This window comes from Mytilus galloprovincialis, chromosome 3 (assembly GCF_965363235.1).
Source record: "Mytilus galloprovincialis chromosome 3, xbMytGall1.hap1.1, whole genome shotgun sequence".
In the NCBI taxonomy this organism is placed as follows: Eukaryota; Metazoa; Mollusca; class Bivalvia; order Mytilida; family Mytilidae; genus Mytilus; species Mytilus galloprovincialis.
In genome coordinates this window covers 62,403,322-62,425,337 of record NC_134840.1, presented here as the reverse complement: position 1 = coordinate 62,425,337, position 22,016 = coordinate 62,403,322, and the positions used below count along the sequence as shown (strand labels likewise).

Sequence of the window (22,016 nt, the reverse complement as noted above, 5' to 3'; positions counted from 1 at the left end):
ATGTGATTACTAGGACCCCCCCCCCCCCCCCCCATGAGGGGCCTCCTTAGTGTACCTTTGCAGGTTACCTGGTCAGTGATATTTTACACTAGCTTTTACCGTTCTGCCTTTGTTAAGGCATCTTTTCTGGCCAAGGGTTACGATCCAGTCACCTTCTCTCCTATATCTACCTCCTCTCTGAGAGATCATCATGATGGTGACAGGATTGAACCCTTGGCTTGAGAAGATGCCACTACAATGGTAATACAAAGCTACAGTTAGTATGTTTTAGAGAAAATTGAGTGTGTCACTGCTGTGACCGATTGGTCATTCAGGTCACTAAGCTAGTGTAGATGCTTGTTCTGAATTTTGTATTTTTTGCAAAGTCTGCATAATTTCTTTCGGTAAATATTTGCCGTATTTTGTGTTTAAATGCATGAAGGAAAAGGGGTGTTCTATTTGGAATAGTGCCACCGTAAAACCAGGACAATGCCCTTCACATCGAAGTTTAATTAGGTTTATATTATCAAAAATTCATAGTTATATGATCTTATATAATTGATATAACGATAACAAAATGTTTACGATATTTTCTTGGGAATATTGCTAATGTTTGAAATGCCGTTTTAACTGACTTTTGGAGGAAAAAGATTGATGTGTGTGTTTGTGATATATATCAGTGATGATAAACTTTTCTCATGTTACTTCTATAGCTGATAAGTACGGTTCTCTAAAACTGATTGCAATAAATAAATAATTTTACAAGAAAACTTCTATGCGAAAATGTACCAACCAATGCTAAGTGTGTTTGATCAAAGTTACAGAGGCACTTAATTATAAATGTCAGAAAACACCTTCTATACCTTGATACACACATGAAGGTATTATATCGGTATTTTTTCAGAGACAAGTGTCGGTAATATGCTTACAGAATGTTAATTTTCTCGTTTGAATTGTTTTACATTTGTCATTTCGGGCCTTTTATAGCTGACTACGTTATGGGCTTTGCTTATTGTTGAAGGCTGTATGGTGACCTATAGTTGTTAATTTATGTGTAATTTGGTCTTTTGTAGAGAGTTGTCTTATTGACAATCATACCACATCTTTTTTATAGTAATACATTAAAAATTAAGTTAATTTTATCTTATTTTCCACGGTGTGAATTTTACTGTACTAGAGCATGTGAACAGACCCCCTTCCCCTCCGTAAAAATGTCCCCCCCCCTCCCTTTTAATCAACAAATTATGTCAGTGCATCTTGAACGGAACGTGACATGGCTCTTTGTTTATTCAGTTTTATGAATGTGTTAATTATACATGTATAATTTATGAATGGACAGTGGTTGAGAATCTTAACATAGCAAGATGCTGACTAAGATGGTCTAGACGCCCCACAAAGTGCTTCAGGCTTACCACAGCTGTTTCTCTCTAGTGTCAATATCCTGTGGAGATTTCCTGTTCTCAGCCAAACATAAATAATTTCACACTATTTCATGCATGTAATTAATAAAACGCTTCTTATTTTATTGAAATATTTCTAGTGTAAAACAATTTATATTAATCGACCATTGTATGTTATATACTTATGTGGATAAATTATATATGAGTGATAGATTTATGTGTATTTACTATGCAAACTCGTTTAGAAAGCGTAGGAGAACTGCTGTAGATATTCTTCTTCATAAACCTACAAGGATCATGATTTTGTTGTACTCAGTTATCAAAAAGTTTTTTTATATTTTCTCATATGTTCGTGTATAAAAAGAATTTGGGATATTTTTGTTTACCAAAAAGGACCACAGAACACGCAAACCAATAATACAATTGGAAACAGTTACATAACAATACATATATTTATATATCAAACTAACAATCTAAATATATAAACTATCAAAAGTGGGTGCTCACTCAAGTAAAACTAAAAACTCATATTGGAGATTGACTATGGCACCAGAAAAATGTATTGCTAATTTATAAATCTGCAGAAGACACCAATAAATCCCTACTAGTTACTACTGCAGACAAGTTTAACGTACAGCTTATTGCATGGAATAATATATCTCAAGTTATATACTTTAGACATATGTCTCTGAATATAACTTAATTACATTGTACACTTGATAGTGTCACTGTGACTCATCTGCAGAAATTACTTGGAATCAAAAATTTGTATTTGTATATATATGCATGACAACCAACAGGCACCTGTTGCATGCACCCCTCGTGTTTTTTAAGATTCTTTTTGATAAATGCTCTCTTTAATAGTTCAATTTATCTTCCATTTCTAGTATTTCATGTGTTCTTGCTGCTATCAAGACAATTTTGCAACATCTTTTGGTATTATGTGCCCTCTAATAGTATAGATGAACAGAGCGTATATATATAATAAACCAGTTACTGCAATATGCCTTGACTGTATGGGTTAGAGCAAGAATATATGAAATGATGAAAAAGTGGAACTATGAAACATGAAAGAGATAGTAAAGGGTGCCCTTGTCTCAATTATCTGCTTTATAGCCACTACAATGATATTTTTCACCGTGAACGCAGATCAGTTTGGGGATATGGTGACGTAATTCATATCAGTATTTGAAAGCCATGTATAATGGGTATCTGCCGATACTCCTTTTGAGAAATTCGTGTCGAGCTTCAAAATATATATACCTTAATCCTATTTCTATTAAGGGTTAGTTATATCAGGACTTGGTAGGATTCTTTCAGCACAGCGTGTAATAAAAGATATAAGAAGCTCCAAACAAGTCAATTTATAGCTTTTATCATTTGTTTTCTCAAAGACATATTTAATATGTCTGATATTTGAACAAGATCATTAAGTAACTCATTGTGTCGAAATGGGGAAAAAATATCATACAGGCTCTTTATAAGTCTTTGTGGCGAGAAATAAGAACTTTTGCAACCATTTCCTTTCAGTTTTGTGTAAAACTTTATCATTATCTGACAGTTGTTAATGTGATACCGATGGTCAATAAACTCGGTCAATTGCAAACATATACACGGGTCAGTATACCACAGCTGTATAATGATAAGAGTGAACATGGTAAAAGGGATTACTGATATCCCAACATTAATAGCAGATTATATAAGATTAATAACATATACTTACAGCTAACACGGCGTGATAACTACATAATGATATCAGACAGGCAATCTTCAAAAGCCTAAAAATCATGACATTCAAAAATTATTACAATGTTAAAATGAAATATTTGATAGCCGCAAGGAATATCTAAATGAAAAACCAAGAAATGGTTGTATATTCCCTAAAAAAAATTCAAAGAAACTTATAGTTCGAGGAATCTGCAATAACTTCTTTGTATCATAGATATATTAAAATAAAAAGGCAATGTATCAAAGCAAATTAAGAAATGGTTTTGTTTCGTTATTTCATCTTCTCGTATTGATGTATAAGTATCCATGGAGTTTACAGTAGTCGCCCGCCATTATTGCATTTAACTTATTGAAACAGACTATAGGTCGCCCAAAGAAATGCAATACCACCCGCAAAATCTTTAAATAATATTTTTTATTGAAATTTCAAACATGAGTTACAAACAAAAATTGTAATAATAATATAGAAAGCACTTACCATTCATTCATGGCTTAAATTTAACAATGGAAAGAACTACGGTAGAAGTATACGGAATCAGACCGCTAATATTTGTGTGTCTCCTCTGGAAACTCCTAAAATGTCCTCAGACGGCCAGATCTGCCGCTTCCAATCCGCTGAGATAAATCTCAGCCAAATTTCACTTTCCACTTCAAGAATAAGTTTGTTTTTTCAAGAAAGCATTAAAAAGCTAGCCGCTTTCAGAGTACGGTGATCTCCGTTCTTTCTGTGTAATTCGGCTGAAGATAGTGCCACTGCAGTTTACCGATTTGGAAGCGGTGGGCGGCGCTTGTAATTTGTTGGTCGCGCAAAATGTTAAACAGGCAAAAGTTAATAAGTTTTAACTGGACCTTGCGTTACACATTTTATATCAAAGTCACACATTTTAGTACAACAATAAAATAATATTATCCCTTCCCAATTAATAATTTCTATGAAAAAGCGACACTTGATTGTTTCTTTTTAATCCACGTGTTCTGAACATGTAAATGAAATAAACTTTCCTGTCTGTTGTATCCAAATATTAATTTCCAAAATATTTGTTTCGCGTATTTTGGAGATTTTTCTTTTACTGAAAGTGTCCAGCTTTATCTATGTTGTTACATAAGAAACAGAAAAGAGCCTTGTATTTGTTAATTTTTATCTATTTGTAACTTAATACAAAGACTTATTATCTTATCAACACTGATTTGCATATGATTGACAGATGCCGAGAGTGTATGTAATTCATGAAGAATTTTGCGTTTATGACAAACATCCGACATAGGAAAAAGTTCTTGAGTACAGAAAGTGGGATTTGTCATGAACGTTTTATCTAGTACTTTTTGATTTTATCCCGACAAGTGCATTATATTAGATTAGGAATTTCCGTTAAAAAGTGTATGTTTGAGAACTGTAAGAAAAAAGTTTTAGCTGTTATTTCATGCGCGCAAGGGCGTAGGAGTTGAGGAAACTGACTGCGCTTTAATACATTTGCATTTTTACACGATAGAAAATGGTGGAAATGTAGTCTGCTACCACGGAAAAGTTAAAAAGAAAATTTAAGATCTGTGGTGCGGACTTTAGGATTTTTCCGCTGTTGAATGTTTGTGGAGAACTAGGATAATTATTTTAGAAATGAACGGACGGACATTTTTATTTGGTCTCTTAGTTTTCACGCTGATTGTAGACATCTCTTTAGGAGCTGTAAGTATAGTCTGTTTCTTATTTGTAAACGGGATCGCGAACACTATTATAGCAATACCGAAGTCTGTGCCTTTAATAATAAAAGAACGAATTAAGGTCCATCTTAAATGTCACATTTTGTGACGTACATTGGTTTCTAAGAGAAAAAGTGTGAATCCAGTCAAATGGACTTCATTGTTTAATCATACGTTTTTTGATTGAGTTAAGTCTGCCAATTGATATTTTATCGTATGTTTTTCTTTGTTGTGATGTTATGCTATTGTTTCAGAAAAAGGGAGAAGGTTTGGATCCATTAAAACGTTTAATCCCGCTGCAAATGTTTGCACCTGTCCTAAGTCAGGAATCTGATGTACAGTAGTTGTCGTTTGTTTATGTAATATATACGTGTTTCTCGTTTCTCGTTTTGTTAATATAGATTAGACCGTTGGTTTTCCCGTTTGAATGGTTTTACACTAGTAATTTTGGGGCCCTTTATAGCTTGTTGTTCGGTGTGAGCTAAGGCTCCGTGTTGAAGGCCGTACTTTAACCTATAATGGTTTACTTTTTAAATTGTTATTTGTATGGAGAGTTGTCTCATTGGCACTCACACCACATCTTCCTATATCTATCATAAATAACATGAAAGTTTACATAACAGAAATACAAAAAAAGCAAGATTATTCAAAGGAACAACCTTACATGCATAATTGTTAACTAGAAATTAACATTTTTATTAATTTACAAAACTCATAAAAGAGCAAAATGTAAAATACAAAGGCTAAATTAGTATTCATGATATAAGATCGTTTATGTTTTATCATGGTTGGATATTCATCAATGTTTGTCCCTCTGAATTCTCAGGAACTCTTGCTTAAATGAATTTCTGTAGTAGGAGTGCTAAAAAGCTCTATATTGGGGGAAAAGGGGGCCTGCCTCCTATCTTTCAATAGTTGTAAAATAAAATATTTGCTATCCCCCTTTTTTTGGCAATTTTATTTTGTCTTATTGAAAATACAAAATGAAATCGAAAGAGGGAACTTTTTAACAGTTTTTCTGTTTTGTTTTTTTTACTCTTTTAGGGGGATCTGGCATGTATCTTTTTCTTATTGCTAGAGGTCCTCTGGGAAAAATCTTGATTCAGAAATTTTTTTTTGTCATCTGTTTGACCACAATATTTTTTTGGCGTCAAAGGAAAAAAATACCCCTCCCCCTTTTGAAGTTAAATGGATATTCCCTACATTAAGTTACTAACTGTAGTTTATATGTGCTGCCCTGGTAGATCATACATACAAATTAAATAAAGTACACAGCTGTGTTGCCCCACTTTACTATTTTGTACATTTTTTTTTTAAACAAATTTTAGACAGGCATTCAATTTTAACTTGAAATTAAGAATAGAAATCTGGAATGTGTCAAAGAGACAACAACTGGAACCAAAGAACAGAAAACAGTCCAAGGCCACCAAAAAGTTTTCAACACATTGAGAAAATTTCAGCACCCGTAGTCCTTTAACAAAAATGTGCACTAGTTCAGAGAAAAATGGATGACTCAATAAACACCAAAACATATAAACCAAACGAAATTTAAAAAATATACAAGACTAATAACTGCACCAGTGCCATAAGTTTTGTGTAATTGAAATTGTACAATTTTGTTAGCATAATTCAAAATTGCCACTTGAGCCACCTGTAGGCTTTACGATTTATTGTGTGGTTATATGTTAAGAGAATATGGTTAATTGTAGTTAGAAATTGGTTCTGAGACTTGAGTAAAAAGTTGACTTTTTGTATGAAGATACAGGAAATTAGTAACCTCCAACAAAAAGAAGGTCACACTGACCTACACATGTATATTTCATGCTACATTGTACATGTAGTTTAGTCTGAATTTGAATCTGTTTCTCTGATACTAACTTTATTTATGCTCCAGTCATTTATTTTTTTGCAAAAATCTATCAAATATGGAGTTCTATTGTGTTGAACAAGAAATAGGTTTATTCGACCTTGACCTTCTGCTTCACAAATTGCTAACTTCGTTGTCATTTGGTCTCATTGGCAAATTATCTTGCATCCCTTTTATTTTCTCATCCATTAAATGCCATAAATCTTTTGTTCACAACTTTAGAGTGGACTGGACTGGAGAATTTAGAATCATATATTGTATAATTGTGTACACCTTTCTATTGTTAAGGGCCTCATGTTGCCCTCAAAATTCATTTTGGCTACTTCTTTTGGTAGGTTGCTGTCTTATTGACATATAATATCTTCTTTTATTATAAGTTGCTCTAAAAAGGCACCTAGAATGTATTTCTGGCTAGTTTGACCTGTACATATTTGTCTGTACACAGCTATGTTATCTGCAGTTTTGATGTGTATGGATTCAATCGAAACATTTTAGAACTTTTATTTGCTGCTTCTTTTCCACACATAGAATTAAGGAGATAAGAGCAAGATCTGGTGATATATTGTGATCAAGCACATTTAATAAAAACACATGTATAACTTCATGTAAGTAATCAGTATTGTAAATTGTCCAAAGCAGGTATATTTATTTAGCCATAGTGTTGTCAGATTATTTTTGATCTATCAGGTTGACAGTCACTCTGGTATCTTTTGCCTCTCTTTTATATGGTACAAACAGTTAACTTTATATTGAAATATTTGCCACCAGAAACTTAATATTGAAATATTTGCCACCAGATATTTATCCTGAATCAATTAATCAAAGCTTTTCTTTATATAGTTATATCATAATCTTACACATGATTATTCTACTTACAGGTGTGTAAAGGATGTCACCAGACAACATGTACGTGTGCAGGACAAAAGGGAGTCAGGGTAATGGTTACATTTTGATTTTTCATGAAAATATACTTGATTATTCATCCAGATGGCCTGAGAACACAGTTATTTCGTACTGCATTTCTTTTAGACAATAAATTTAAATTAAAAAAATCACATTTGCTCTAGCTCAAAAAGATTTTTACAGTATAGTGTACTACTAGTGGGACAAATAATATCAAAATTATAGAAACTTCTACCATCTCTAACTCAAAATACTGACAATTCTGTGTAAAGGGGGTCTAGAATTCAGTTTGACAGCTTCAGACATAATAAAAATTTGACCTTTTTGAACTGGACCAAATCACTGCTTAACATAAAGATTCAGCACCCCACTTTTTTTAAAAGATGTAATTTCATCCCCCTACTTAATATTTCATGCATTAAATATTAAGAAATAAATTGGGAAAGTGTATCAAATTAAAATCCAAGTTATACACTGATCACACTAGGGACTGAATTCCTAGACAACAAATTACTGTGTCCTTGGACCAGATGTAATGTATTTAAAGTCAAATTTATGAAGACATTTATTTTATAATAATATTATGTATTATAACCCAACTTTACTAGCTAGCCTGATTCATACCAGAAATTTAATGGGATTGTAAATATTCTCCTGAATCTGAAGGTTATTTGGAGTTTTCATGTTTGAAACATTGCTATCCTGGTTCGACAATATCTGCTACTTAAAATATGAAATATACTGAAATTCTGGAAGTAATTTTTCTTTATTGAATAACTTAAGATTATGATGACAGTTTATAAAAAAGAAATATCACTACGAAAAATAAAAAGCTTATTTAACATTAAAGACCTGAAGGATGACCTTTGAACAGAAACTATTGTCATGTTCATCTGCATTTTTTTGTTGTTAACATAAAATCTGATTAGAAAAGTTATAAAAAGAGTTCATTTTCATAATCATTATTTATAGTTTCTGTTTCAAGTAAAAAAATCTTAGTTTGATTTTTGATACAACTAGAGAGATAAGTTATTTTATACAATAAGGGAGATAACTTAATTTTTAATTCTTCAAGGGAGATAAATCAGATAATTTATTATACATTTATTTACTTGACTAATTATGCAGTCAAAATTCCTTTTCAGCAAAAGATCTTTAATTGAACTTTTATTTAAAAACTTATTTTTCTACATTTATTTCATAAATAGTAGATCTTGCAGATAAAAAATAAAACTCTTTTGTATTTCCTGATTATAGGAACACCCACAACCCTTCACAACATAAACAGAAATTTTAAAACTAGAAGTCACAAAAACATTGATTAACAATTTAATGTAGCAACTGCCCTTCCAGCACTTCAGCTCTTTGAATTAAGTAAGAATGATTGGGAAAAATAGAAAAGTGAATGAACATCTTTAACAAATATTCTATGAATCAAAAATATATGGAGATTTTTTTAGATTTGTTAATTGTTTGCAGATATGATATGTTTTTCTTTGATTATAGTAAATACTTTGTTATTTTACAGGGTGTTGGAGGTTTGTCAGGCTTGAGGGGACCTAGAGGATTGCCTGGATTTTTGGGACCAATGGGTCGAGATGGACAAGTCGGATTTTTTGGTGATAGAGGAGAATTTGGAGGCCAGGGTAATCAAGGAATTAGGGTTGGTATCATATACTTTGTATTTTTCTTAAAAGACCAGAGTAAAATTAATTAATCTTTACATTTATAATGTTTGATAGAATTGTTACCTCTTCATAAAAAATAGAAAAAAAACAAAACATTAAAAATAAAGCCATAATTGAAAATTTTGATAATTGTTGGACAAATATTTTATAAATAATTGTGCATAGAACTAGTCTTACAGATTTCTTGGAATGTTATTCTAAATCATTGCATTATTTCTTTGCTACAGGGTGGAGCTGGTTCTCCAGGTTTTCCAGGTGTACCTGGTACCCCAGTAAGTATACATGTACTCTTATGGCATTTTTTTTTTATGAACACTTCAAATTTTAACAATTCATCTATTTTAAGATACTATTCTTAAATTGAGCTTACAAATTTGTGATTTTATATTCTGGATGAAAATATTCACATATGTAAAATTTAGTACGATGAAACAGTTAAATCATATATTTTTTTTCTTCTGATTTTGTGTTACTTGTATGACATATAGAAGCTTGAAAAACTGTATTTTAAAAAGTAAAATTGGAAATTGATAACTGTTATGCCAAAATATGTTAAAATTATCAGTTTAATAATAGATATTGACAATTTAGACACAAAATGTGATTCATCTTTCAGCCAAGAAAAGATCAGCATTTGTAGTTGCTTCAGCTGAAAAAGATTAACATATAAAGTATCGTTTGACTTCATAATTGTATAATAGGATTTCTATTGAATAAACTTTTATGATGTTTACAGGGTATTGAAGGAATAGAGGGTATAGTTGGTCCACCTGGCTTTTCTGGCTGTAATGGAACTAAGGTAGGACAGCATAACATTTATTCAATTAGTCATTTCAGAATCTAATGCATTCTGAGTATTATTTTCAAAAGCGTACACCAAAACGTTTTGATTGGTTAAGAACAAACCAAACAATACAAATTCTACCAATGGTATTAAGTTGTTTTCATTTTGGGGAACAAACAATAAATAACCACAATTGTTTAGATTCTGAAAAAAAAAACCATATTAAACTACTAGTGAAATCAAAACCGGATTTATACATTGTATTGATAGTCTAAGCATTTTCTCAGAGCCTACTTATCACTGCACCTTTAGTCATAGTTGATTTACTGACTTTTTTGCATATAATGTATGTATGCTATTTTATTTTCAACATTTGCATTATACTTTCAGAATTAAAAAAAAGTGAAAAATATCTCTATTTCATCAGAAATTCTAATTTATTTCATTTATCATTTTTAAAGTCAATGGTTACAACAATATATATAATACATATATCAAATATCAAGAAATTTTAACTTTTGACCTACATGTACCAACATTGATAATTAACTCAACATGCTCCAGCACTATTTGCATTCATGAACTATTGTGTTGATCTGTCACTTGTTGATTTTTTTTTTATATTTGAATTTTTGGATCAATTATTTTACAAATTATTTTGTACAGATAACATATTTGGCAGAGAAAATTAACATTTAGCAAGGACCGGTAAGTAAATGAGAGACGAGCTGTAATTTATCTCAGACTTTTGGACTATTTTAATCCATCTTTTTGTATTATACAGGGTATAAGAGGAGGTGATGGTATCAATGGATTGCCTGGTTTACAAGGTTCAAGAGGACCATCCGGTCTTAGGGGTCCAAAGGTAATTTATTTATGAATGATTGTAATGGAACTAAAATAAAATTTGGGGAACATGTCAGAGACAACAACCCAACCAAAGAGTGGAAAACAGCTGAAGGCCACAAATGGGTCTTCAATACAGGGAGAAAATCCAGCAACCAGAAGCGTTTTTTTGCTGGCCCCTAAACAAAAATGTGCACTAGTTCAGTGATAATGGATGTCATACTTAACTCAAACACTGCATTATAGAAAATGAAAAAATAATTTAAATAACTTATAGATCTTAAATGAATAACACCATCTAGTCTTCAGTTAAAACAGAAATTGTCATTTAAATTTAAGTATAAAATATTTGCATAAAAAAATGGATAAATGATGTTTATAATCATGTTCTCTTTTTAGGGTGAAGAGGGAGATCTAGGATTTCCTGGATTAGGCTTCAAAGGAGAGACAGGAGAACCAGGCCCAAAAGGATTACCGGTCAGTATACAATATAGTGGCAGATTTAACTGTAAAAGTGAAAATTCACTCGTTTTCCAATCCTTATTAAACTGCTATATTGGAATGTTCATGTTATTATGTCAAAATAAAAAATATTGTTTACAAAAAAACATAATCAAATAATATCTATAACATCTTAATGATTGTGAAAGGAAAAATGTCTACCATGTAGTTAAGAAGAAAAATAAAGAAACTGAAGAAGGCCATTGGCCGAAACGTCTTTAATAATGGTTTATTACTACAATAAATGTAATGTAATATACGTTCCCTACTAGAATTCTTAAAACAAAGAAAATCAAATAAATTAAAAATTAGAATTTAAAAAAAATATGGTTAGATACTATCCTTTATAAAGGTTTGTATCTACAAAATTACAAAGGTCTTTAAAAGTGAAACACTGTTTTTTGCAAGGAGTACATTCTCTTTGGTGTTTTTTTTATGGTTTTTAAAATATTCTTTGCTAAAACAAATATTGTTCAGGACCTTTGAACTGTGCAATACTAGTTGCTGTTCCAAACTACAGTTAACTCTTGTTGTCTCAAAATTTCGGATGAGTCCAGGTTATCACGTGGTCCCGAACTTTGTTCCATATAAATGTATGTATTTAGACTCCTGATGAGTCGAAATTTCGGTTGAGTAGAACAAAATTTACAGTCCCAAGGTTAACAAAAACATTCAAAATTCATTATTTATCTTGAACTAATGCAAATATGTCAAAACATGACCTCTGGGAATTAAATAGATTGAAGAGTTCATCTGACAATACACGTGTAATTAAATTTCCGATCTCTGACAACTGTACTGTAAACCAACTTATTTTCGCGGATACTTTATTTCGCGTTTAGCCTTATCTAGTCAACTTCGCGGCTATCTAATTTCGCGATATTCTTATTTACTAGAGGTGTTTAAATAAGGTAAGATCCAAGTTATACATATTCGCGAAGATTTAAATTCGCGTCATTTTTCTAGTCGCGAAAATAAATCGCTCGCGAAATTAAGTTGGTTTACAGTAATTGATTTATGACATGTCTGTCAAACTTCTGGTTTTTGTTTGAGTCGAACAGCATGTATCTCAAAATAATTATCTGGTCCGGCTGACTTTGAGATAACGAGAGTTGACTGTATATGAAATTATAATTGAATTGTTAACACTGGTTAGCACTTTCATGCTTTTGGTTGTGATGCTGTAAAAATACAATTATATTATGGAATTCTATTTTAGTTGATTGTGTGGTTTAAAAGTCTCAGAACAACCAATTTTTTTTTTTATTTATGATTTTTTTTTATTAGATTCTTAAAACTAGGATTAAAAACAACAACAAAATCATCAACTGTCTTTAAAAGAGTTATTCCCTTAGAAGGTGATGTTTATTCTTTTTTTCATCTTTTGTGGAAACTATAGTAGATATTGGATATCTTTAAATATTTTTTAAACTGTTCAGCATAATTAACACAAGATTCTTAATTCAGTCAAATTATCAAAATTGACCCTTCAGAGGAGTTATTGTCCTTGAAGAGAGGAATTTTACCCATTTTGCATTTTTTGCAGAATCTATATCCATGTACAAAAGAGTGAAATTATAAAAAGCTATAAAAGCTCTGTAATACAAATTCTTCAAATAAGTCAACATGGCAGAAATTGCCAATTGACCCATTATACCATTATATGAGTTATTGCCCTTGGAGGATAATTTACCAATTTTTGGTGTTTATTTCAAAACTATATCAGGTAGAGAGAGAGTAAACAACATTTTTGTTTTATTTAATAAGATGTTGAAATGAATGAACATGCCTAAAATTTTCAAAAAACCCTTGATAGGAGTAGTTGCCCATGAAAGATAATGGAAGGCATTTTTGGAAAGATTGGAACTTGTTCTAAATCTTTCCCTAGGCACTGGCCTCCCTAACAACACGACAGGTTTTCTACTATTACTAAATGTATTCACACTGAAATATAGTTCTCTATAGTTCACATGTATGTGCACATAGTAAACATATAAACCGTGAAAAAATGGGTATATTTTAGGAGCAGTTCATTCAAGAATTATGTCATTAAGGTGTGTTGAAGTGAAGGCTTTTTTTAAACATTTTGATAAGGGAATTGAGTATTGATACAATACTATATGATTGACAACTGTCATTATCATCAAACAATCAGGGACAAGGTAGACCTTTAAGGTGTAATACCACCAAATCATGGTACGTCACATCCGGTTTTATACGAAAGTAGGTAGAAAAAATATTCCCTTGAATTTGACAGTTGTAGGTAATTAATCCTACATTTTATTGCAGTAAAACCATTTGTGTCATAAACATGTGTCTTGGGTATTTCAAAACACCATTATTTTTTATTTGGGATTTCTATAGAAAATTTTGTAATCTTGAGGTTACATGGTGACTAAACCTTGTACACAGATAAAATAAGGGGAGAAATTGATTGGTTAACTTCCAATGATGGTTATTTTCTTATATGCAATGAAATGTTATGTGAATTTTTTTCTATAGAACTGGACAGGATAAAACTTTACTCATGCCAAGTATTTCTTTATTTGAAACAAGGATAAATTCTGCACATTTTTTTGAAAAGTGCAAATTTAACAAAGACTAATAGGGGAAAATCAATGGTGGTATTACACCTTAATTACAATGCCCCATCCCTAAACTGTCAATCAAATTGACATCATTACTTATCAACCTCAGTCTTACATAATTATACAAACCTTACAATAAACATCCTAATATACAAATATCAGTGAATATTTGACCTCATAATTTAATACACAAATGTATATATTAGATGTTTGATATATAAGGAAGATATATTTATTTATTGCCTATTATTACCTTTAATCAACATTACATAAAGTGATTCTGTAAACTATGTCTGAAAGATAAATGATAAATAAAGCATTAACAAGATCTTAAAAAAATAAAATGTAATAAAATATGAATATAATGCTTGAAACAGTTTTAAAATTTTAAAACTTTTAATTACATTTATAACAAACTATTTTTTATTAGTTTATTCCCAATCAATCATTATGTCTATTTTAGTCATTTGAATTTTTATAAGAAGTGAATATATATTTTTGCAATCAAGAAAAAATCCACATTTCAATATAAAAAGTTTTTAATTTGTTTATATTGAAAAAGTACATTTTCAATGCCCTGTCCTGAAAAATACTTATTAAATTGATCAAAAGGCACTCTACAACTTTAATCTTCAATGTCATGTATCCTATGTTTTAACATACAAAATGCTCCAAAACAACATTTTTAGATTATTTCTGTTGACACTTTTAAAGTTCTTAGCTGTTGGTCTAGATCTTATGTCTTACAAAGATAGTTGGTAACATTAACTAGAAGAATTTTCATTAATAATGCTTAATTGTTCTTTTGTCCCCACAATACCTTAATATGAAATTATTCAAACTACTCTTCCAATAATTCCGTGAGTGATTTCCATCACTTTGATTTTTTTTAAGCTATTTATAGATAAGAGATATCATACAGAGTTAATTGTGTTATATATAATAAACTTCATATGGTCAACATGGCTGAAATTGTCAATTGATCCTTTATTGAAAAAATAAATGCCCTTTACATATTATTTACAAAATTACAATAGAAAACAGTAAAGCAACAAAAGTAACAGATATTATTATAGGACTCCTACTTGAATTGTGCAAGCACTTTCACAGGTACAATTCTTACCAGATTTTACTAAAACTTTTACTAAAGGTTAATATCAGTGATATCTAAGACAAGTTTTATAAAGGTGGACGATCAACTTTTTTTAAAAGAGTGATGCCCCTTGTAAATATTAAATAAGTGCAGAACAAGGGACATTGGAACTCTGTTCTTTTATATCATGTTTTATACGACCCCAAAATTTTTTTGGGATCGTATAATGGTATGATGTCGTCGTCGTTCAAAGACACATTGGTTTCCGGATAATAACTTTAGTTAAAGTGAATAGATCTTCATGAAATTTTTTCAGAAGGTTCAATACCATAAAAGGAAGGTTTGGATTGATTTTGGGGATGAAGGTCCCAACCGATTAGGAATCAGGGGTCCAAAAGGGGCCCAAAACAAGCATTTTTCTAGTTTCAGGATAAGAACTTGTGTAGAAGTATTTTAATTGCTCTGAAATTATACCACAATGTTTAAAACCACAAGTAAAAGGTTTGGATTCATTTTAGGGGTTATGGGGCCAATTTTAGGAATTAAGGACCAAAAAGGGGGCAAAACAAGCATTTTTCTAGTTTCAAGACAATAACTTGTGTGTATTTGTATGAATCTCTCTGAAATTGTACCATAATGTACCATATAACAAAGGGGAGGCTGGGATTAAGTTTTGGGTTAATTGCCCAAAATATGTAGGAATAAGGGACCAAAAAAGGGCCAAAAAGAAGCATGGTTCTAGTTTCCAAACAATCATGACAGAAATTGTACTACAAGATTCAATACTACAAAGGAAAGCATGGGATTGAGTTTAAGGGTTATTGCTCCAAGGGGGTTTCAAAAAGTGGGGGGGATTTTTTGTTTACCATTTTTTGAAGGGTTTCCTTTTTTTTTCAAAATTTTTCAAATTTCGAATTTTGAAAAGTTTCATTGCATACAACTATTGTGCAATAGATTTGTCAGATCTTTGACCACATTAATTTTGTGACAAAAACCTACATTATGTCAAAAATTTGATCACAATCCAAATTCAGACAGAATCAAGCTTGAATATTGTGACCAAATTTGCCCCAACTGTTCAGGGTTCAATCACTGGGGTCGTATAAAGCTGTGCCCTGCAGAGCACCTTGTTGTAATTTAACACATTTAATTTTTTTTGATTTTTATTCAGTTGCAAATTGTAACTGACCAATCTTTCACATCTTGTATTATATTTAATTCTATGTATGCTTTTATTTAAAAAAAAAAAAAAGGAAACCTTAAAAAAAAAGCCGTCTAAATTGAACATCATACTACAGTTATTTATTTCCATATTTATCAAATTTCAATTTCGAATTCAATTTTAGCAATCGTTTTATATAATAAAATACTGAAAAATATGATGTCTGCATGAACACCATTGTCTAGAGAGGTTGGTTGATACAAGCTTTACTTCAGCTTATAGAAAAAAAGCAAGCTACATTAGCATGATTAGGTAGCACTTCTCAGTTAGAAAATAAAATTAAGATTGAACCACAAAATATTAAACATCTTCTATTCTTGGCTTTCTAATACATTAAGCCAACTGTGTGTGTCATACATGTGCATATGCTTGTAATCAGTATCTTCCACAGAAAAAAGATCAAATGGTGAAATGTAATTCCTTTTGTGTATATCCATGGCAACATTCTGCATTTATTTACCTTAAAATATTGCAAAAAAAGGGGATAAAAATGTCACATATTCCCAAAAATTTGTTTCAAACTAGAATTGCAATAGCTTTGAGAGAAAGCTTTTCTGAAACTGTTGACATGAATCTACCAAATGAAAAAGGGCCCAAATAAGCATTATTCTTGGTTTTCGCACAATAACTTTAGTATAAGTAAATAGAAATCAATGAAATTTAAACACAAGGTTTATGACCACTAAAGGAAGGTTGGGATTGATTTTTGGAGTTGAGGTCACAACAGTTTATGAATTAGGGGCCAAAAAGGGGCCCAAATAAGCATTATTTTTGGTTTTTGCACCATAACTTTAGTATAAGTAAATAGAAATCTATGAAATTTAAACACAAGGTTTATGACCATAAAAGGAAGGTTGGGTTTGATTTTGGGAGTTTTGGTCCTAACAATTTAGGAATAAGGGGCCCAAAGGGTCCAAAATTGAACTATGTGTGATTTCATCAAAAATTGAATAATTGGGGTTCTTTGATATGCCGAATCTAACTATGTATGTAGATTCTTAATTTTTGGTCCCGTTTTCAAATTGGTCTACATTAAGGTCCAAAGGGTCCAAAATTAAACTTAGTTTGATTTTAACAAAAATTGAATCCTTGGGGTTCTTTGATATGCTGAATTTAAAAATGTACTTAGATTTTTATACGACCGCAAAATTTGAAAATTTTTTCGTCGTATATTGCTATCACGTTGGCGTCGTCGTCGTCCGAATACTTTTAGTTTTCGCACTCTAACTTAAGTAAAAGTGAATAGAAATCTATGAAATTTTAACACAAGGTTTATGACCACAAAAGGAAGGTTGGGATTGATTTTGGGAGTTTTAGTCCCAACATTTTAGGAATTAGGGGCCAAAAAGGGCCCAAATAAGCATTTTCTTGGTTTTCGCACTATAACTTTAGTTTAAGTAAATAGAAATCTATGAAATTTTGACATAAGGTTTATGACCACAAAAGAAAGGTTGGGATTGATTTTGGGAGTTTTGGTTCCAACAGTTTAGGAATTAGGGGCCAAAAAAGGGCCCAAATAAGCATTATTCTTGGTTTTCGCACAATAACTTTAGTTTAAGTAAATAGAAATCAATGAAATTTAAACACAATGTTTATGACTACAAAAGGAAGGTTGGTATTGATTTTGGGAGTTTAGGTCCCAACAGTTTAGGAATTAGGGGCCAAAAAGGGACCCAAATAAGCATTTTTTTTGGTTTTCGCACCATAACTTTAGTATAAGTAAATAGAAATCTATGAAATTTAAACACAAGGTTTATGACCATAAAAGGATGGTTGGTATTGATTTTGGGAGTTTTTGTCCCAACAGTTTAGGAATAAAGGGCCCAAAGGGTCCAGATTTAAACTTTGTTTGATTTTATCAAAAATTGAATAATTGGGGTTCTTTGATATGCCGAATCTAACTGTGTATGTAGATTCTTAATTTTTGGTCCCGTTTTCAAATTGGTCTACATTAAGGTCCAAAGGGTCCAAAATTAAACTTAGTTTGATTTTAAAAAAAATTGAATCCTTGGGGTTCTTTGATATGCTGAATCTAAAAATGTACTTAGATTTTTTATTATTGGCCCAGTTTTCAAGTTGGTCCAAATCGGGGTCCAAAATTAAACTTTGTATGATTTCATCAAAAATTGAATAATTGGGGTTCTTTGATATGCCAAATCTAACTGTGTATGTAGATTCTTAATTTTTGGTCCAGTTTTCAAATTGGTCTACATTAAGGTCCAAAGGGTCCAAAATTAAACTAAGTTTGATTTTAACAAAAATTAAATTCTTGGGCTTATTTGATATGCTTTATCTAAATATGTACTTTGATTTTTGATTATGGGCCCAGTTTTCAAGTTGGTCCAAATCAGGATTCCATATCAAGTATTGTGCAATAGCAAGAAATTTTCAATTGCACAGTATTGCACAATAGCAAGAAATATCTAATTGCACAATATTGTGCAATAAAAATTAATTTTCAATTGGAGTTATCTTTCTTTGTATAGAATAGTAGTTGATAATATGTGTTGGAAATTTGCCAGACATGACTATGATGTCATTTTCTATTTTTATTTGCCAATAACTTTATGTAAATAACTTTATTGGAAATTTGCCAATATAAAATGTTGCTGATGAAGTTTGTTTTATTGTTTTATACAATAAACAATGTATATTCACTTTTACTACCAACCAATCTTTACCATTCAGTGATAACAAGCACTTTATTTTACATTTTTCTATTTTATAATGTATTTAAAAGAGTAGTTATTGTTGCAAACTCCATTAGAAATTTGAATTGATATCAGTTTTGGAAAAAGGGAAGCGGGGATGTGAAAAAAAAAGGGGGGGTTTAAATTTTTCTCATTTCAGATTTCATAAATAAAAAGAAAATTTCTTCAAACATTTTTTTGAGAGGATTAATATTCAACAGCATAGTGAATTGCTCAAAGGCAAAAAAAAAACTTTTTAAGTTCATTAGACCACATTCATTCTTTATTTTTATGCCCCACCTACGATAGTAGAAGGGCATTATGTGTTCTGGTCTGTGTGTCCGTCTGTTTGTTCGTCTGTTCATCCGTCTGTCTGTGCGTCCGTCTGTCCCGCTTCAGGTTAAAGTTTTTGGTCAAGGTAGTTTTTGATGAAGCTGAAGTCCAATCAACTTGAAACTTAGTACACTTGTTGCTTATGATATGATCTTTTTCTTAAACTATTGGCAATAGGTCAACTATAATTGTTGTATGGAAGAATTGTTAGCTGTACATGTCTGCCTGGCATGGTTCATCTGCCCTTACCTCATTTTCATGGTTCATTGGTCAATGTTTAGTTTTCTTGGTTAATGTTATGTTTATGTGATAGTCTAATAAACATGATAAAGCTTTATATTTAGGACTATCAACATAATATCAAAGATTAGTAAAGAAGGCGAGACATTTCAGCATTTGCACTCTTGTTAAGTAAAATTTAATCACAAAGTCATGCAGCAAAAAATTGGAAAAAAAACATACAATAATTGCCACACCAATGTTTGGTATGGATATGAAAATACTGACTGTCATACAGAAAACAGCAAATATTACATACATAACATAATCTTAATAATCCTATAACCCACTATGAAGGCTATATTAACCTTCAGCTATCCAAAAATGAATAATTAAAGCTTTAAATTATATGCAGGGATTAGAAGGAAGAGCTGGTTATGATGGTGAACCTGGAATACAAGGAGATAATGGTCTACAGGTATGTATATCATGTATATGTTTTTCCACAAATCATTAAGAAAGTAAACCATCAATTTTGTGATATCTTTTCAAGGTATGTATGGCAATTGGTATTTCATTAGCTGTAATGGGTATTCTAAATTGCACTTACGTTTTTTAAATGAGTATGGAGCCTTAATTTCTATAGACATACATTTTAAGGACATTTCAGATTTATGTTAAATATATTATCTAGGTATAGCCAAATTGTCAGTAGACATATTTCATATAACAATTTTTGCAACAACTGAAAAATTACGACAGATTGAAAAATTTTAGCTTGATGCTCAAGTTTGGGTAACCTAAACTATTAATTGAGTACTACCAGTAATAAGAATAAATAATATTTCTTCATATTTAATTTTGCTGAAACGTCTGAATTGTTTTAGGGTATAAATGGTATGGAAGGTGAACCAGGTGCAAAAGGAGATATGGGAAGTCCAGCTGTAATAAGACTTCAAGGAGACAGGGTTTGTATGATGAATAAAAAGTAGGAAATTAAAAAAACACATAATTAAGGATATACAAATGTACTACCAGTATATAGGTGAAATTAAAAAAGATCTAGAATTCAAAATTGATACATTACGTCAGAAGAGCATTAGTTAAGATAAGCTAAAATTATTGATAGGCTATGGAGCTCATTTTTGAGATATTTGTGTCATCTGCTTTTCCATCAGAAGTATCCAGTAGGGCTAAAATGCAACTAATAGTAACAGAATACTGGATTCAGACTTGGGAAACACACAATTTTTTCTGGATTTTGACAATCAGAGAAAAAAAATCGCTAACCTTCTAACCCTATTTTTGGGGTAAAGATTGTATGGAATTTTACTGACTTGATATCTAAATCTTCCAAGGCTTATCACTACCTTTTTGATACAAAAAATTTAGAGCATTGATGATAACATTCTATACATTCTGTCCATGAACAATTCCAGAAATTTATCAATACATGCTCAGATATTCAAGTCACAAAATGATACTACACCTATCAAGAAATTCACATAACTTTTGCAAGGTGCAGGAATCTAATATCTGTCCTGAAAATATAAATGATGTCATTGTTAAGGTCATCCTTAAAAATTGGAGTTATCTCCCATTGTTTAGAATATTGACAATGCAATGTTCAATTTAAACTTCCCACTGATAAATTTATAAAGCAATTTTTATCCTTCTGTGCTAACAAGTACTTTGATTTAAAGGATGTAACTGGAACCACACACATACTTTTATCTGGCCTAATTATGATAATTAAAAATAATCAGCTGTCTTAGAAAGGTTTAACAACTATTTGACGTTTATGTTTTGCTGGTATCTTATAGATTTTATCTACTAATATTGTAGGGACAGAAAGGTGGTAGAGGACCTCCAGGTCCCCCAGGTAATAGTAATGATCAGACAGGGGGAGAGGGAACTGCAGTACCTGGTCTAACGGGAGACGATGGAGAGAACGGAGAGAAAGGAGCAACGGGAGTGGGAGGTATCCCTGGCCGTCCTGGAGAGGATGTAAGTAATGTAATTCTCTATTTAGAAGGACTAATAACTTCTTATTCATGACCCCATTGCTCTCTATTGTTAGGTAGTTGTTGAACAGAAAATTAAGTTCAAATTGTAAGTTTTTGAGAAGACAAATTTTAAAAGTACAAAGGAAAACCAGTCAGATCCTGAAATCTCGCAATATTTGCTGCTCCCAGGCAGTCATTAATAAATTTCAGTAAATTCACAGGTTACACCCGTAAAATATGGGTCAGTTAACTGGTATGTGCAGGAAATATTATGTTTGAAATAGGAAATTCGTCTTAATTTGTTTTTCCTCTGACCAGGACAAATTTGTGGCTCTATACCACAAAGCCTCTTTCTTTGGTGTGTTCTCAATTTCATGGTTCAGTGATCTTAGGTTATATTTTTGGTAGTTTCAGGCCTCAAATAGTTTGATGTGAATAAAATGTGTAACATAATGTTTTTAAAGTTATAGA

General features: G+C 31.2%; 2 protein-coding genes across 3 annotated transcripts in view; one reads left to right on the top strand and one right to left on the bottom strand.

Moving 5' to 3' along the window:
- The window catches only part of LOC143068571 (uncharacterized), a 60,350-nt gene extending 56,181 nt beyond the window's left edge, over positions 1–4,169 (bottom strand). For both annotated transcript variants that reach the window (XM_076242750.1, XM_076242751.1), the window contains exons 1-2: positions 3,586–4,169; positions 3,103–3,157 (exon numbers count right to left, since the gene is read on the bottom strand). In XM_076242750.1, coding sequence (XP_076098865.1) covers positions 3,103–3,157; positions 3,586–3,596 — 66 coding nt within the window. In that variant the 5' untranslated portion in view covers positions 3,597–4,169. The remainder of the gene's footprint in view (positions 1–3,102; positions 3,158–3,585) is intronic.
- Positions 4,170–4,356: 187 nt separating this feature from the next.
- On the top strand, positions 4,357–22,015 carry LOC143066746 (uncharacterized). The gene is made up of 11 exons (XM_076239557.1): positions 4,357–4,791; positions 7,551–7,607; positions 9,104–9,238; positions 9,491–9,535; positions 10,000–10,062; positions 10,832–10,912; positions 11,293–11,370; positions 19,955–20,017; positions 20,427–20,507; positions 21,385–21,546; positions 22,010–22,015. Exons 1-11 carry the CDS (start codon positions 4,723–4,725, stop codon positions 22,013–22,015), a joined length of 840 nt encoding a protein of 279 aa, XP_076095672.1. The 5' UTR covers positions 4,357–4,722.
- Position 22,016: the final 1 nt, after the last annotated feature.